Source organism: Macaca thibetana, chromosome X (genome assembly GCF_024542745.1).
Source record: "Macaca thibetana thibetana isolate TM-01 chromosome X, ASM2454274v1, whole genome shotgun sequence".
Lineage (NCBI taxonomy): Eukaryota > Metazoa > Chordata > Mammalia > Primates > Cercopithecidae > Macaca > Macaca thibetana.
Window position 1 is genome coordinate 134,789,597 of NC_065598.1, and position 19,743 is coordinate 134,809,339.

General features: G+C 37.3%; 1 protein-coding gene across 1 annotated transcript in view; it reads right to left on the minus strand.

Annotated features, from left to right (window-relative positions):
- The window catches only part of LOC126946749 (phospholipid-transporting ATPase IG), a 159,714-nt gene that overhangs the window by 27,126 nt on the left and 112,845 nt on the right, over positions 1-19,743 (minus strand). The window contains exons 4-10 of the mRNA XM_050777417.1: positions 19,367-19,447; positions 17,369-17,476; positions 6,962-7,090; positions 4,743-4,846; positions 2,570-2,620; positions 1,177-1,241; positions 771-852 (exon numbers count right to left, since the gene is read on the minus strand). Coding sequence (XP_050633374.1) covers positions 771-852; positions 1,177-1,241; positions 2,570-2,620; positions 4,743-4,846; positions 6,962-7,090; positions 17,369-17,476; positions 19,367-19,447 — 620 coding nt within the window. The remainder of the gene's footprint in view (positions 1-770; positions 853-1,176; positions 1,242-2,569; positions 2,621-4,742; positions 4,847-6,961; positions 7,091-17,368; positions 17,477-19,366; positions 19,448-19,743) is intronic.

The following is a 19,743-nucleotide window of genomic DNA, read 5'->3' on the forward strand; positions in this document are numbered from 1 at the left end:
TGAACTGTTTATTGACCACCAATGCTCTCCCAAGTGCAATGGCTGACTAGCGGAACACACCTTAGTAAGGTTCCTGTAAAGTGACAGGGGACGTACACACATGCACACATACAAACACCATTACTTACTCAACCCTTATAGAAGGAGTATCTTGTCTCCATTTCCCTGAATCCTAAATGTTTGGGGTAGAGGGCACGGTAGCAATGTGAAATCCTCAAGCTCGGTGTAGGTTCTTTCAGTTTGAAAGTGGAGCTACGGAAAGGGTGCCAGTGATGTACTGGTTATCCATGCCAAATATAGGGTGAGGTCTATGGCTGTGGCACCTGGCTTGAGGATCTACCAGGTAATGCTTCAATAGGTGCCAGGAGACTATTATCTATATTATAGAACCAACTTGCATATAGCAACTAAAGGACTCCAAACTATTGACTCCACTAGCAAAAAGGAATGAATTTATAGTTCAGGTAAATTCTGCCCTTTAATAGCTATGTGAGCTTAGGTAAGTCACATACCATCTCCAAGACCATTTCCTCATCTGTAAAGTGGAGAGGTTAACATGAATTATTTCACAGTGTTCTTCAGAGGACTAAACCAAATCAGACATACAAATCATTGAGCACAGTTTCTGGTACATAAACAAGTGCTTATAATAGTAGTTGCTATTATAATTGATGTTGTTTTTTGTTATGCTTGTTACTTGGAATTACCGAGAAAAGTAACTATTTTAATCAATAATGACTAAATAAATTGTGGCGCATACTCATACTAACTTTTCAACAGCAGAACGTTTCTGAGATTTCCCTTGGTAGTTCAAAGCCATTTTGGTTTCCATTCCAGTGTAAACAGCAACTCCTAAGAAATTACAGAATATAATGAAAACTAAGAACTTGTCAACCAACTCCTCACACAGCTGGCTCTATGAATTTTTAAGCCTATAAAAGCAGGAAATCTAGGCCCTCTTCCACTCACCAGTTGTATATCATTTATAGTATAATTTTAATTATATAGAGTATTTGTCATATTTCTTCTTAGTTTACCACCTTATAAATTCCCAATATCCAAATATAGGTTTAGATTAAATGGCAAACCTGCCATGTTTACTTTTTAATATGCACTATTTATTCACAGCCTTTACAAAGCATATTTTTTGATAAGTATATCTTAAAAATTGTTCACCATATATCTTCTCGGTATTTTTTAGTGTAGCTCCTTTCAGCAAGAGATTTTCAGGTCCCAAAGACCTAAATAAAAAATGAACACAGCTTATCCAAACAAGCCAATAGCATCAACAACTCTGGGGACAGATTTTGCCCTGACACACACCTATTTCCAAGGGGTTCAGAATGTATCTGTCTACTTATACCATATGCTTACTCCCCAGGACAAGCTGAAAGGTCCTTCATTCTGAAGTTACTTGAGGGTACAGCACAGATGGAAGCACAGTACGGGAGTAGCCAGCAACACACAGAGGCAAAAAAATACATGGGGGGATAAAAGGATTATGAATCATAGATAGCAAGACGAGAACAGGACAGAGCAGCAGATCGCAAGACACAAAAGCAGAGAGTCACAGATAAAAGACTGGGAATGCAAACATCAAGGTGGGAAAAATACACTGACATATTTGGAGAGAATAAACCCTCCTTTTGGGGGATCACTGGGGACCCTGTATTTCTTTAACTTCTTTTTGAGTGTGGCTGTAAAGGCCAAGTGGAAAAGTTGCGGTAACTAATACGATGATAGAAGAGGAAAGAAAGCATCCCTTTTTGTATGAACTCCTTGATAAATTGTATGAAGGCTGATACAATTTATCATTTTACTGAAGTTTTAATTATCATTTTAATGAAGACTTTCATTTTACGTAAGTCCAGGTAGTTCTTCCAGCATTTTACCCACTGCTTACTTTCTCAATTACTTTCCCACTGTTCTCCAGGTGTAATTTCAATGTTGTCAGCCACTCTACAACCGAGGATAATAAATACCATGGCTAGAACAGGTTTGGGAATATCATCCAAAGTGTCTAGAGCTCTGCTATTTTTGAAACCCTAAGCATTACTTCTAACAGCCCCCTCCCCACAACACAGAGACCCTATTACCATAACCCTACCAATCACAAGGTTAGTTGCTTATTCACCTTTATATTCCTTTTTTTTTTTTTTTTTCCAAGATGGAGTCTTGCTCTTGTTGCCCAGGGTAGAGCGCAATGGCTCAATCTTGGCTCACTGCGACCTCCGCCTCCCGGGTTCAAGAGATTCACCTGCCTCAGCCTCCTGAGTAGCTAGGATTACAGGTGTGTGCCACCACGCCCAGCTAAATTTTGTATTTTTAATAGAGACGGGGTTTCACCACATTAGCCAGGCTGGCCTCAAACTCCTGACCTCAGGTGATCCACCCACCTCAACCTCCCAAAGTGCTGGGATTACAGGCGTGAGCCACCGCACCTGGCCTATATTCCTTTCTATAATAGAAAGGTATTTGGTTATTTTGGTCGATTTAAAAGAAAAATAGACCCCTCCCCCCCCACCCCCCCACGCAACCAAAGGACAAATTAAAGAAACAACAAACTTACCTGGCAACAGCCTCAAGACTATTACTATAGATATTGATTCGCCCAACAAATCTGTAAAAAGAACAAAATTGCAAATGTGTTTTCCACATCCAGGTGAAATCCATGTACCAGAAATATGAGAATGAATGAAAATACAAATAATAAAACAGAGATAGATAAAACTGTGAATGAACTACAAAAGCCTATTATATTTCTGGGGAAAAAAAAGTTATGTTGAATTGATAAGGTGTATAACATTTTCATATAATTTTTAAATAACATGATGGGATTATAGGAGCAGAAACAAACGTCGTCAATTGATTTTCAAGTTCTGTTTAACATCATGCAAGCACACAACACCTCTCTCTTTTATAAGGTATATAAATAACGTAACTTCCATCTTGGATCGTGTGAAGAAAGGTTTCTGGTCCTAAAATACAATTTTCAAAACTGCTAGTTCAGTAGTTCTTCCACTTGAGTGTGCATCAGAATCACTGGAGCGGTTATTAAACCACAGATTTCTAGGTCCCATCCCTGGGCTTCTGATTCAGGTTCCCCAGTAATGCTGCTGCTGCTGGTCCTGAAACCACTCTTTAAACCATAGTACTAGTCTTAGACAGTGAACACTTGAGTGCCATCTTGGAAATGTCCAGCCTGTGACTTGTAGTTGATCTCAATATTGAGCTTGACCTAACCACTTAATATAATAGGTGTATGGTAACCTGTATTTCTGCAAAATAAGGTAAAAATACCTAATCCCTTGTTAACATGAGTGTTTTATAAGCTGCATTGTAAACAGCATTTTCCCCACAAAATAGAAATTACGCATATACACAAAATATGAAGGTTTGCTCATTCATTCATCATACATTAATTGTGCCAGTGCTATACTAAGTGCTAAAGATATACTAATAATCAAAAAAGAAATGCCCCTTGCCCTATAGAAGACAAGTAAATAGGCAATTACGACGCAAGTGCTTACCACTACAGTAACAGAAGTACAAGGTATTCTGAAGGCACAGAGCAAGGCATTCAGTCGTCTAAAGAAATTAGGAATAACCTACCCTGTCCTATCATTCTCCTTCATACTTAAAGCAGCTGAAAAATATGGGGGCTGTCCTATAAATATGCAAGGGTATAGATACTGTTCTCTAGCTCAGGCAGAATAAGTTACTCCATTTTCTGCGATTCCATAGACCTTACACTCACCTCTATTATCACCTTGTATAAGTTTAGCTTTATTACTTTATCTCTTTTGCTCACAGTGAGTCCCTTGAAGGCAGAGAATAGCTGTTACACTTTCTGGCCCTAGTTCCTATCATCAAGGTGGATACAGAAGAGGAAGGGAAAAAGGAAAGAAAAAATGATGAGAAGGAGGGAGGTCATTGTTCTTGAAGTAGAATGAATACTTTGTTTTTCCACTAGTAGGTGTTAGTGTAAACTACATCCAACCACTTGGTCGCTCATTATGACTAACAGCATGCATGAACAAGATGGGTAATGGATGCCATCTGCAATGGTAGAATAGGATAAAATTAATTAGCCGACGTGGGGATAAAACCTGTTACGCTACCCTCATTAGTACTATGCTCTAATCAACCAAACTAACCAGTCTTGAAATCAAATGCCAAATTTTTGACAACTCACAATGACTAATAATCAGCAAATCTACTCCAGAGAGCCTAAGTATAGTAAAATAGAGGAAATTACATCATTTTACTCATCCCTTAACTGTTTACTGTGGACAAGAAATAGCCTATTTGCAATCCTTAGTGCATCATGATCATTGTAAGAAAGGATAGAGCCTACTAATTGCATGAAGAGGATATCCTCCTTCTCTCTTTAATGTTAGATGGCATGTAAAAGGATTTGTTTTTTATTAACTCTGGTTACTGTGTCAGTCTGATAGATCAGCTTTACAGGGTAACATAATCTAAAATTTTGATATATGGCCATGTTTACAAGTAATAAAAATAAAAGAAAAATCATAAGATACCTGGGCCCACAATGATTTATCCTGGGCTGATAGTGAACAAGGCTGATTTGATTCATTTTTCTGCCAGAAGGAAGGAATAGCCCATAAAAACACAAATGAGAGTAGGCTGGTAAGTGGTGGGTGTTTCTTTTGCAATACTATTAGCAAAGAGAAGCAGAGCCAAGAAACAGACGTAAAATGAAACCAGGTGATTCTTACTTATAGAGGTCAGGTTGAGGCTGTTCACATTCAATTGCTGCTCGGAGGGTATCAATGGATTCTGCTGTACACAGTGCAATGGTATCACGTACTGCATAATGTATCTAGTTGAAAGCAGAAGAAAAAGTGAAAACCAAAAAAACTGTTTCTTTTCATAATCATACACCCAACTGACTTCAGGAACAAATTTAGTATGTTTTAGTAAGAGGCTTTGGCAGAATAAACAAATATTAACATTTCCCACTAAATAAGTTTTATGGTATTATTATGAAAATATATTACAAATAATTAGAAAGATAACCTGCTGCAAGGGGGGTTTCAAAGACAATTAAATACCTAAAAGCTCTTCTTGACACTGACAGCTGAGAGGATTCTATTCACAACATGCATATAATTAACTGAAACCACGTGAAAAAGTTAATACATTTTTTTTTCCTATTTACGAACTGAGACTTATTATTTTGCTCACTATAGTGTATGGGCAATGGAGATATACACATATGAATTGAACATAACTTTTTGGTCACAAAAATGCCAAAATTTTGCCAACAGCAAGAAAAAATCATTAATAGTTCCAGTACACAAATAGCTTAATTAATGATCTTGAAAATGTTCAATATGGATACATTTTGTACGAGGGGCAGGGAGATGATGTGTCTTGCAATAGTCAGATAATTAGAATATTCTACTAGTGTATATTATGCACTTGATTCATCCAGAACTCAAGGCAGGTGCCAATAAACCCATTTATAAATCATCAAACAAGGGCTAAAGCAGATGCAAAGAGCTCACCACTGAGGCAGAAGAGAAAGTTGTTGTCATCGTCTTGGGGGAATATTACGGCAATGTCTGAACTACATTTAAAACTAACTCCTGATTTTGAAAACCTCTGTACTTTTTAGCTGATTTGATCAGAACAACTTAACTGAAAAAAGAAACTACCTGAAAGTTTTCTTACTCCAAATAACTTTTTCACTATCAGTAAATCTTTATGTAGATTTCTTGATTTATATCCCTAAATTGTAACTTTGTTTTTGAACAGGTTAAAAGCAGGTCATTACCATGCTTTTGAAATACAGAATTAGTCATCCAATAGGTAAAGGTTCTTTTTTACATACTGAGTCCTAGTCTTCAACTCCAGGTGGAATAAACAAACAGAGGAGCCCTCCAAGGATATAGCCAGCGGTGAATCACTACAGTAACCCTCCTTAAAGGCAGCATAGAGAGGATACATCTTCATGCCCTGTGGAGCTCTGGACCATGGCCAAGAAAACCGACTGTGCCAGAAAGTATATGAGGGAAATAAGTTACCCCCATTTGACCAAATTTACTTTAAGTCACTTATAATTATAAGTGAGTTATAATTTGTTATACGTACATAAAACGTTGCTTTATTACTTACTTATAAAGCAAACATTTTCCAAACTACACCCGTTTTTTTGGTTTTTTTTTTTTTTGAGATGGGGTCTCGCTCTGTCACCTAGGCTGGAGTGCAGTGGCGTGATCTTGGCTCACTGCAACCTCCGCCTCCCGGGCTCAAGCAATTCTTGTGCCTCAGCCTCCTGAGTAGCTGGGATTACAGGCGCCCACCACCACGCCTGGCTAATTTTTTTGTATTTTTAGTAGAGACAGGGTTTCACCATGTTGGCCAGGTTGGTTTCGAACTCCGAACTCAAATAATCCGACTGCCTCAGCCTCCCAAAGTGCTAGGATTACAAGCGTGAGCCACCGCACCCAGCCCTAAGTTATTTTTAAATAGGAATCAAATTACTCCAGGTTAGGTTTCTTATATCCCAAGAATATACATTTTTAATGAAAATATACAACATTTTAGAAAAAAAAAATAGATCAAATTGTAAGGTTAGCATACATGAAGCTATCTGTATAGTTACACAGTTTAAGCCTATGATTACTCCCATTTTAAAGAGTCTAAATATTAAATAGGCTGTGTCAATATTAAATTCAAGCAGTGCTATAAAAATTGTGGGAGCTTTTACTTGGGGCTCAGTTTCTCCACACCTAATTACCAACCACCCTTTTATCCAAAGATGAGTGTTTGCTTAGAAGTTAAAAAACAATTATATAACAGCTGTTTTCAAATACAAAACCTAAGAAAAATAAAAATAAGAAAAAATAAAAGATTAGAGGGTGGTGGGAGGCAGTATTGTATGATTAACTATCCTGAGATCAAAATGTTTAGGTAAGGTTTAGTCTGTTACCTTGCAATTGGATTCCCCATCAAGACTGGCTGTAGTGACATAACAGGTTCCATCAGTGGTGCAAGATGATAGAAGAATAAGATCACAGGGAAAGGTTTCATCTGCCTGTACTTCTACTACATCACCAACCTAGAATTGATAAATAAATATAAATATTTTAAATTCCAAACAAAGCATTCATTATACTCATACAAAAGTCAAAACATTAGCAAGAGATTAGCTCTGGGGCTTTGAGAGTATCTCAGCATCCTACAGCATGTGAAAGGTGATGAAAGAATATTACTCAATATTCAGAATCCTCTTTAAAGTCAGAAGGAGTTAGGATGCTTTCAGATTACCTTAGCACTGACCTTTACCTTTAATAAATGATTCTGACACCTTTTGCTCTCTGATATTTCTTGCACAGATGTTTGATAAAACAATGACATTATCACTTCATGAATGAATCAAGAAAATCTACATGTCACAAATTGGGCACTTCATGAACACCGAGCAGCCACACTCCCACTCTGTACCACGCATATTTCAACATACTTTGCCTGCCATGTGGGTGCCAGGTCCTTCTTCAGTGCTCAGAAAATCCCAGTTAATTAGAGAGGCATTGATTTTTCCCATAATATTTGAATTTTTTTTTTCTACAGGTCACTTTCTATGAATTCACCTGCTGTCAGGAGAATCACTTAATACAGCAATAAGAAACAATTTCTTATCAGCAAGTACCCAAAGCTCAAGGAGAGGAAAAACCTGAGAGAATAAATCAGGAATAATTTAATAATGTAGGGTTAAGTAAATCATAACCGTTAAAAGTTTGGACTCTAACCTGACTTCTTGTCCCAGCTCCGCCACTTAACCGTATGACGACCTTAAATAAGTGTCTTAGATGATTGCAACTACCTCAGAGAATTAATGTGAGCATGAAATGATGATACAAGAAAAGTACTGAGCAAAGTGCCTGGCACGTATTAACCACTTCAAAGGTGTTAATTATAATTATTACCAACATCCCGCAACTACTTTACTCCCAACTTATGAATAGTCATAACATTTTTTTGGAAAGATGTAAGAAATCCTCCAGTCTGGTGCTTCCCAAGATTTTCACATCATAGTACATGTTGAAAATTATAAATAATATTTTTGTACAGCACCCTCAGGTAAAGGGAAGAGGCTGCTGGATGCAGAAGATAACCCACTTTAGAAGGGAGTCAATATTTAGCACAGTGACCTAAACACACTGACTGTGAAATGCTAGGTAATACATGCAACACCTGACCCTATTTGCAATATGGTTTGGCAGATAAAGATGAGGATTTCAAGACCTATTCAGGAACAATTTTATTTTCTTTGCCAATCTTAATCACTAGCCAAGATCAACAGCATCAATAATTGAACTAATTTGTAAACAATATTTTGTTTTGTTGGATTGTTCCTTCCTCACTTACATAAACACTTATGTTGCTTACATAAAACCACGATTTATGCTTACATATGCAGAAGGGAGATAACAAACAGAATCCTAACACATCTTACAAGAAGGAAATACCCATTACAGGTTGCAAGATGACTCTCAGGCATTGATAAATAAAACACACAAAGAGAGCATTTTTTTCAACCGTTAGGATGTAGTCGGATATGAAATATAAAGGCCCCTACATCTGCAGTGCAAGCTCAGACTGACAAGATGGGTAGGAGTCAGATCACAAAGGGCTTGGCAGGCCAGCCTAAGGGATTTAGGCCTCACCCTAAAGGTAAAAGGATAGGTACAGGACTTTTAAAGACAAGGAATAACATGATCTAGTTAGACAATGAACTCTAGAGGTCTATTTACCATTTTAAAAGCCACAATAGAACATCACCACTTCCCATTACAAACATTAGGGAAAAAATGGATAATCTAAAAAATAATATGTATTTTTTAGTCCATCAGAGAGTTGAGGTTGCAAAGCAACCAAGTGAACTGAATTTCAAAGGGTAACAAGTGTTTCTGAGGAGAGACAGGACAGATGAACTCTTTCATAACTGACCAAGCATAGAAGGAAGAGATGGCTACCATGAAAGTGGGTAAGAAGAAAACAACTAGATTTTTAACCAATTCTTAAAGACTGGGTGTGAGCTAGTATGACAGTTGAGAATCTCTACAAGCCTGGGAGACAAGAAGAGACCACAACCATTCACCAGCTCTTCTCTAGAGGCTTCTACTCAGTGTTCATGAGAAAGCATACAGGCAGGAGACCTAAAAGAACCTTTCTCACTGGTACAGGCGTACAGGTGATGACTGACTGCTGTGAAGAAACAGGCACAAAAATAACATGCCAGAATCACAGACCCCTTTCTCATATTAAGCAAACCCCATCTGCATCTAGGAGAAAGGCAGGAAACCTTCCCTGGCATAGTCTCAGGGAAACCACTACGTTAGAGGAGAGGTAGAAACAAAAGTGACCTGCTACAGGGGATGGGACCTGCTACAGGGAATGGGACAGGAAACCTATTCATACCAAGAACCTGGCACTGATACAAGGTAGAAGTTCAGTTACTATGGGGGCGGGGGCAGGAATATTGAGAAAGTCTTACCCTAAGGCTTTGGTGCATATGGCCTGCTTAATATTGAGATTGGAACGAGAAAACCAAGAAACCATTCTGTTCCCGCCAACAGCCTTACACTGAGTAACTGAGTAACAAACAAGAAACAGCAGTCTACCACTGGAGAAAAAGCAAGGTAACGGGGGTGGGGCGGGGGGGGGGGGCAGAAGGGGGCACCCTCTGTGACTCGGGAGTATAGGATGTGCTGAAAGCAGACAGTAGAACAGGAACACCATCAAAAACTCTCCGGCACACCAGGCCCCACGCAAAGCTCAAGGTAATAAGGTAATGGCGTTCTACCACTTAAGGAATTTGAAGTGGCACACTAAAAACATCAAAAACCAAAGTCAGCCCAACTCTTGACTAGACTGTCTCAACCCCCAACAATAGTGGCCTGACAGAAGAAGCCAGGCCCATTTCAGAACACATATACCACTGACCTCAGTGAATAACATTCTTTTACATACAATGCCCAAAATTCAATTAAAAAATGAAACGTACAAAAACACAAGCAAAAAATGAGCCATCATTGAAAGATAAAGCAGTCCGTGAAACCAGACCCAAAATGTCCAGATTTTATAATTATGAAACAGGGACTTAAAAATAGCTATGATTAAGATGTTAAATGGGTGGGGTGTGGTGGCTCACATCTATATTCCCAGCACTCTAGGAGGCCAAGGTGGGAGGATCGCTTAAGGCCAGGAGTTTGAAACCAGCCTCGGCAACTTAATAGAACCCCATCTCTACAAAAAATGATTATAATAATTAGCCAAGTGTAGTTGCACACCTATAGACCCAACTACTCTGGAGATGGAGGTGGGAGGACTGCCTGAGCCCAGGAGTTCAAGGCTGCAGTAAGCTATGACTGTGCCACTGTACTCCAGCCTGGGCAACAGAGTAAGACCCTATCTCTTAAAAAAAAAAAAAAAAAAAAAAAGAAGAAGATATTAAATGGTATGGTATTTAGTGGAAAAGGTAGACAACATATAACAGTGGATGAAGAATGCTTGCAGAGAGATGGATACTATAAAAAAATGAAAATGTAAAGTTAGAAATGAAAAACATGTTATCAGAGATGAAGATTTCCTTCAACTAGTGGACTGGGTACAACAAAGGAAATAATCACTAATTCTGAAGACAGAGCAAACTAAAATTATCCAAAGTGATATATAAACAGGAGAAAAAGGAGTGTATTTAAAAAAACAACAAATTACTCAAGGGAGAAAATATCAAACAGCATAATAGTCATGTAATTGGAGTACCAAAAGAATAGAGAGAATGAGGCTGAAAAAACATTTCAAAACTGTTTTTTTATCCAAAGTTAATCAAAGTCAACAAACAACAGATCCAAGAGAACTTAGAGAAGGATAACTACGACGAAAAAAATGTAGGCATATCATAGTCAAACTGCTGAAAACTGAAAATAGAAAGAAAAATGTGAAGGCATCAATGAAATATTATATACACAAGAACAAGAATAGAAATGAAACAGACTCATTAGAAACTATGCTTACCAGAAGACAATGGAGTAATATATTTAAAGTACTAAAAGAAAAAAAAACCCCACCAATCCATAATTCTATATAGCCGGAAAAATAATTTTTGTAATTGAAGGTAAGATAAAAAACTTTTCCATAGGAACATTCACTTCCAGCAGATTTACACTATAAAATATTACAGAAAGTTCTTCATGGATAAAAAATAAGACACTATATGAAAATTTAAATCTACATAGGGAAATGATAAAAATGTGGGTAAATATGAAATATAGTTCTTATTGCTAATCTTTTAAAAACAGTTTTAGGCCAGGCACAGTGGCTCCCACTCGTAATCCTAGCACTTTGGGAGGCTGAGGTAGGCGGATCACCTGAGGTCAGGGGTTCGAGACCAGCCTGGCCAACATGGCAAAACCCCGTCTCTACTAAAACTACAAAAATTAGCCACACGTGGTGCCACATGCCTGTAATCCCAGCTACTCAGGAGGCTGAGGCAGGAGAATCACTTGAACTCAGGAGGCAGAGCTTGCAGTGAGCCGAGATCGTGCCACTGTACTCCAGCCTGGGTGACAGAGTGAGACTCTGTCTTAAAAAAAAACAAAAAAACAGGTTTTAAAAAGTTAATTACAACCTAGTAATTCTGCTCTAAGTTATATACTCAAAAGAATCAAAGGCAAAAACTCAAACAGATACTTATATACCAATGTTCGCAGCAGCACTAATCAAAATAGTCAAAAGTTCGAAATAACTCAAATGTCCATCAACAATAAATGGATCAACAAACTGTTATATACATATAATGGAATATTATTCACCTTTAAAAGGGAAGAAATTTCTGATACATGCTATAACATGGATCAACCTTGAAAACATTATGCTAAGTGAAAGAAGCCAGACATGAATGGACAAGTATTGTATAACTCCACTTACATAAAGTATTGAGGATAGGCAAATTCATAGAAACAAAATGTATTAATAGAATAGAGGCCACAAGGGGCTGAGGAAGGGGGAAATGGGAAGTTACTGTTTAATTAATAGAGCTTTGTTTGGGATAATGGAAAAGTTCTGGAAATGGATAGTGGTGATGGTTGTACAACATTGTGAATGTACTTACTATAAAAAAAATTGTACGCTTAAAAATGGTTAAATGGGGCCTGGCGTGAGCCCAGCACTTTGGGAGGCTGAGGCGGGCGGATCACCTGAAGTCAGGAGTTCGAGACCAGCCTGACCAACATGGAGAAACCCCGTCTCTACTAAAAACACAAAAAAATCAGCCGGGCATGGTGGCACATGCCTGTAACCCCAGCTACTTGGGAGGCTGAGGCAGGAGAATCACTTGAACCCAGTAGGCGAAGGCTGCAGTGAGCCAAGATCGCGCCATTGTACTCCAGCCTGGGCAACAAGAGCAAAACTCCGTCTCAAAAAAAAAAAAAAAAAAAAAAGTTAAATGGTAAAGTTTATTTTATATATTTTATTACCAAAAAAGACAACTCACAGGCAAAAATAGTAACATATTGTGGGCTTTATAATATGTAAAAGTAAAACGTATGACAACAATAACACAAAGGGTATGAATGAGGAAATGAAAATATGCTCTCTGAATACAATGGAATTAAATTAGAAACCATAACAAAAGGTATCTAGGCCAGGCACAGTGGCTCACGCCTATAATCCCGGCACTTTGGGAGGCCGGGGTGGGTGGATCACCTGGGGAGTTCGACACCAGCCTGACCAACGTGGTAAAACCTCATCTCTAACAACAATACAAAATTAGTCAGGCATGGGGGCGCATGCCTGTAATCCCAGCTACTTGGGAGGCTGAGGCAGGAGAATCGCTTGAATCCGGTAGGCGGAGGTTGCAGTGAGCCAAGACTGTGGCACTGCACTCCAGCCTGGGTGACAAAAGCGAAACTCCATCTCAAAAAAAAAATAATAATAACTAGAAAATTCCCAAATATTTAGAAATTACATAACAAACTTCTAAATAACCCATGAACGGAGGAAGAATTAGAGAGAAATTAGAAAATATTAAACTAAATGAAAATGTAAACATAATATATCCAAATTTGTAGGCTGTTGCTAAAGCAACACTTGGAGGAAAATTTACAGCATTAAACATTTATATTAGCAAAGATGTTCAAATAAACTCCTTTAACTAAATCTAACCTAACACCTCATTTTTACTCAAGGAGCTGCTTCTTTACCTCTTAGCATTGTTCCTCACTCTCTGCCCCAAGCCGTACGTTTTCACACTCTGCCTCTCTAAATTTTACAATCTATTTCATGCCCATCTCATGTGAGAAAACTGTTTTCATTCCCGTTTTCTAAATTCAGAGTATTTTTTTTTTCAGAAGCACTCACTGGGTTCTGACCAGTTACCGTCTTGTATTTTTATTCTTTTAGCATTATGTGGCATGACTACTAAGTTAAACTATAAAACTTCTTGAGAGCATGAACCATCTCTTTTCATTCTTTGTAACCCTTCTAGAACTCAGCACAATATTTCAATACATCTTGGTTGATTCATTGGTTGAAGCACTAGAGCATAACTTTCATTTCTATTTGGCACTAAAGCATAACATATGATTGAGAGGTGTCTTACTACGTCTAGTTTCCGGTATTTACGCCAAAAAATACTCCTTCCATTAAAAATAATAGTGGCTTTACACTGGAATTCCTCAAGTCCTGTTACTAAGTCTCATTCTCTATGCCGTATGACATTCCATCCAGTCTCATGGCATCATATGGTATGTACAGACTGATGACACCCAAATTTCTACTTCTATTTAAAGCATCTCCTCTGAGCTCCAGGATTGACAACTCCAACTGTATGTCTAATAGGTTTCTCAAACTTAACATAGCCAAAAGTGAATCCCTGATTTCTCTTCACTCCCACCTCTGTCCTTAAATCTGTTTTTCTCCTAGGCTTTCCCATCTTATTTAAAAGCACCAGCATTTTCTTTAATAGCACTATCTAATTCACTCAGTCGCTCAGGCCAAAACCAGGAAGGCTATCTTAATTATTCTCTTTTTTTGTTTTTCTGTTTCTCTCACCCACTACATCCAATAAATCACTAATTCTGATGATTCTACCTCCAAAAAATATCCTGAATATATCCATTTCCCTTAAAATCTAAACAGGTAGTAGAGAGTTATGGTTAAGAGTATGGACTCTACACCTAGGCTTGCTTTAATTCAAATCTCAGCTTTCCAACTTACTAGTAGTGGGCAAGTTCCTTAACCTCCTTATGCCTCGGTTTCATTATTTGTAAAGAGAGGATAATAAAAATACCTACTTCATATGGCTGTTGTTGAGGGTTAAATGAGGTAATAGAATGTAAAAAAGATTGCCTGATATATACTACATACTATATAAATGGTGATTACTATTTTTATTATTGTTATCAATACTACTATCATCCTAATATAAGCCCTTATCATTTTTTGCCTAAGCTATATCTCTCTGATTGCACATTTGCCCATGCTTTCATTTTGCCTCTCTCCAGTTTTATTTTAAAAAATCATCAAGTCACTCTCCGGCTTTAACACTTCAAAGACTCCCCACCACACTGAGGATGCAGACCAAGTCTCTCTCTTGCTCAAAAGGAGTCTCAACAAACTCTTTCCCCCTACTCCCCAGCCAAGCAATCTGCTATTTAGAGACTGCTGGCTAATAAGCATCTCTTCCCACACACTTACACTCCAGAAACAGCTACATCAAATAGCATCTCACACAATAATTTAATCACAATAGTTTCACATTTATTTAATCAAGATTATACCTGGTTGAGTTCAGCCTCAAGGCAAAGAAGCTTGGTGGCGGGAAAGTGAAAAATGGGGGCCTTTGTAAAGGGGGGTGGGGTGGAATGTCAACAAAATCAGAAAGAGGAAATGAGAGAAAGGGAGAGATGTAGGAGGACTTTGCCTGCTTTGCAATTTTACGTAGTGTACTGGGAACAACAGACTGGATGCTATGAATCATTTAGGCAGCCTTTTGTTTTTGTTTTTGTTTTTTGAGACAGGGTCTCACTCTGTCACCCAGGCTGGAGTGCAGTGGCTCGATCTTGGCTCACAGCAGCCTCAACTTTTTGGGCTCAGGTGATCCTCTCACCTCAGCCTCCCAAGTGGCTGGGACTGCTTGGCTAATTATGTTGCAGAGACAGGGTTTCGCCATGTTGCCCAGGATGGATTCCAACTCCTAGACTCAAGCGATCAACCCAACTTGGCCTCCCAAAGTGCTGGGATTACAGGCATGAGCCACTGTACTCAGTCTGCCTTTGGTTCTTATGCTGATCAATAATGCTGAGTTTCTACAACTGTTTCGAAAACTTCACATCTTAACCTAACCTAGTTCAGCACAAGTTCCCCCTTGACCAGGATGTAGAGAATAGAGAAAAGAAAAAGTAGAAAAAGGAAGACATTCTATGTGAAACACTGGTGACCCTCCCACTCTGTAGTATTCCTCCCATCATTACTGTAAGAAGATGTGAGGAAACAACTATTGTTGGGCATATGGAGAACTCTTAAAATTCAATAAGAAAACAACCTGCTTAAAAAATGGGCAAAAACTAAGCAGCATCTCACCAACGAAGATATACAGATTGCAAAGAACCATATGAAAAGAAAGTCTGTATCACATGTTATCAGTGAAATGCTAATTAAGACAAAAGTGAGATAGTACTACACGCCTGTTAAAATGGCCAACATACAAAGCACTGACAACATCAAAACCCAGTCAGGATGTGGAACAACAAGAACTCCCATTCATTGTTGGTGGGAATGCAAAATGATACAGCTACTTTGGACGATAGTTTGGCAGTTTCTTACAAAATGAAACATACTCTTACCATACAATTCAGCACTTCTTTGTATTTATTCAGATGAATTGAAAATGTATGTCCACATAAAAACCTGCACACAAATGTTTATAGCAGTTTTACTCATAATTGCCAAAACTTGGAGGCAACTAAAATGCCCTTCAGTAGGTGAATGGATAAACTATGGTATATCCAGAAAATGAAATATTATTCATCACTAGAAACAAATGAGCTATCAAGCCATGGAAAAAGACATGGAAGAAACTTGAAAGCGTATTACGAAGTGAAAGAAGCCAATCTGAAAAGGCTGTATGATTCTAAATATGTGACATCCTAGGAAAGGCAAAACTATAGAGACAGCAAAAAGATTACTGGTTACCATGGGTTGGGGGGAATAAGGAATGAACAGGAAGAGAACAGAGGATTTTTAGGGCAGTGAAACTATCCTGGTATGATACTACTATGGATACATATGTACATGTATACAAATGTAGGATATGTGGATATGTATCCTATATCTGACAAAACCCACAGAATGTACAACACCAAGAGTGACTCCTAATATAATCTATGGACTCTGGGTGATAGTGTGCTAAAATAGGTTCACTGATTGTAACAATTCTGGTGTGGGATGTTGACAGCCAGAGAAAATGTGTTTGGGGACAGTGGGTTTATGGGTACTCTCTGTATTTTCTACTCAATTTTCCTGTGAACCTAAAACTGCTCTAAAAATATAATTTTTTCATTTAAAAAATCTAATGAGAACCAAAAAATTAGTGTTTGACAAGTCAAAAATGTTATTTGACAGGGGTCTTACTGGGTAAATAATAAATAATGATTAACTGGAATAAATAATTGCCTGAGACTGTCAAAAAAAAATACTACTACCTTGGAAGTCTCATATGTTGCTGATGGGAATACAAAATGTTACAGGCACTGTGGAAAATAGTTTAGTGGTTCATTAAAAAGTTAAACATGTAATTACAATATGACCCAGCAATTTTCCTCCTAGGTATATACCTCAAAGAATTAAAAACAGGTGTTCAAACAAAAACTGTAATTCAATGTTCATAGCAATTCATAATACCCAAAAGGTAGAAACAACCCAAATGTTCATTAGCTGATGAATCAACAAAATGAAATGTTATTCAGTCATCAAAAGGAATGAAATGCTGCTATATACTATAATGCAGATGAACCCCAAAAAAAAACATTCTGAGTGAAAGAAGCTAGACAAAAAGGACACATAGTATATAATTGCATTTATATGAAACATTCAAAATACATACATCCATAGGGACAGAAAGAAGGTTAGTATTGCCAGGGCCTGGGAGGAGGGAGAAATGTGGAGTGTCCGCTTATGGGTATAGGGTTTCCTTTTTAGGGGATGAAAATGTTCTGGAACTAGATAGAGTTAACAGTTGCACAACATTATGAAGTACTAAATGACACTAAATTATACACTTTTAAAAGGTGTATTTTTACCATTAAAAAAGGAGTGGAATAAGAAAAACTACCTTGATTTTTTCACTTTCTTTTCTCACTCGCTTTGCATTTTCAATAATGTAAACAGTGCTTTTGTTGACTTCATTGTCAGCTCTATGTCTCAGCCAATCTTCATATCCCTGAAACATAAAAATAACTATATAATCGAGTTCAGATGAAATAACGCTGTTAATAAATTTATATATCCTCCCATGAGTCAACACCAAATATTTATAATTATAGCATTAATTTAAACTCAGAATGCTAGAGACAATGCTACGCATTTTAATAGCAAATCTGAGATACATTTTCAAAATACTCCTTAGATAAATAGCTTTATTGTGTTAAAAGTATTCTCCATTCTTTAAACATTAATGAAAACACAAGCACTGGAGACTTACTGTTTTTCATGTGTGAAAGGCTATGATTTATTTTAATTGTACTCTTATTTGAGTTAATGTTAATTCTCCCTACTTTTTAATTTGAATAAAAGATTGTCCTGAGTTTGTATTTTCTTATAGCCATAATCACTTACATATAATCTTTTGTATATGCTGTAGTAAACTGTTCGAGTAATCATCTCCGAGGGAATATTTTAATTATTTCTCACCCACAGAGAATAGAAAAGGCAAGCTAGGATTGTTTTAGCAGAGAAGCTATGATAAGTTTTAGAGATCAACAGCTAAACTTTTCAACTGACTTGGTGATAAAAGAAAATATAAATTGGTATTCATCTTTTACAGTTAAAAGTAATCAGAGAAAGATTAAATGGCTCGTTTTACTTTGGACTTTTCACCTAAAGTAGATTTAAGCCAAAAGATTAAAGGAGGAGGATGCTCATGAATGTTTGAGCATGACCTCCTCTCCTTTTTTATATACCTTTGCCTTTTTTCGTTGTAATAATGTCTGTACCTTTTCAAATACAACTGTTTGAAAAATCTCTTCATCGCCTCCCCCCACTTTTTTCCCCTCAGGTGCTATATCCATTCTTCTTCTGTCCTCTTTATGACAATGCTAGGCTATCACTTTATAGAGTACATTTTGTGATACTGGTGAAGAAATAAAGGCCCTAACATGAACCAGTATTGGGAGTAGAATGAATCAGTAAAAAAGTCTTTGAAAACCACACATGCTATTCTTGGAACCAGCAATTTTATGATGTTAAAGAAAATAATCCTACCAGTCTAAGGAAAAGAACATTCCAAAAGTCTTTATTTTGCAACTGAACACTTGATAAAATATTCTTGTAGTTCCTGGTAGGCAAGATGTAAGACCAGATAACCCCACGAGGAAAGGTAATCTTGTTCCCAATACTGCTAAGAAGACCTTTGCTTTGCAAGCTTCTTTGGTATCCTTTTAAAAAGTACTTTGTTAAGTATCATCTAAAAGTATGTTCGTAAATAGTCAGATGCTGTGGACTGACACAAAACATGCTTAACATTGTTAACCTACCCTTTCACCTCCAATTTCCTGTTTCCATTTTCATCTGGAATTTTTCAAACATACTAGCATACAAAATGTTCAAAATACTTCAAAGACATCCATATCACAATCTGTGGCAGTCTATCAGCTCTGACAAAAAACAGGAAATGTCCCCTCTACCTACTACCCCCTGAAGCGGTATAAGGAAAAAACAAGAAAATTAAAGTATTCTTCCCTTAAGTTCTCGCTACAGTCATAAACAATTTAAAAAATCCATAAAAATGGGAGTTTTTCCACACAGACATACCACACTGAAACAATTAATGTACATCAAAAATCTACCTCCTATTTCCTGACTGGGCTGTACCTTTTACCTGCTCTTTCTTTAACGTTTACACCCACACACACAGATACTGAAGAGGAAACAAGGAAATACATGAAGGATGTGCCTTACTATCATTTTAAGAGGTTTTCAAGAGGAACCAAATATAAAATAGATCCATAAAGGATACTACCCACTGTATATAAATATGAAAAAGAGCCTTTGATAATGCAATTCCAACAAGCCTGGACTGAAATGCAGGTGTAAGTGTAAATAAGAAATTTACCTGCTTGATGGCTGTAACAGTTATAACAAAGAAAAGTGGAAGTCCACTGGTAACTGGGCTAGTTGGTGTGTCTACTGTGACCTAGGTAAACAAATTAAATTGAAAGTAAAATGAAAATTTGTCATTAACTCATATGCAGCACTTACATGCTGCAAACATTTCAAACAGAAACATAGATAAAACACATTCCAGTAGTAGGGTAAATATTAATTTTCATTAAAACAAAAGCAAACTACATGGCAGTTAGTTTAAGAAATAGTCCTAAATTCAAGCATAGTTTTTATCCCAGCTTGGATTAACCCCTTTATTGAAATATATCCATTCACTTACCACCTATTTGCTGAGCACCATTCTGTCAGCCCTTGTGCTATTATCAG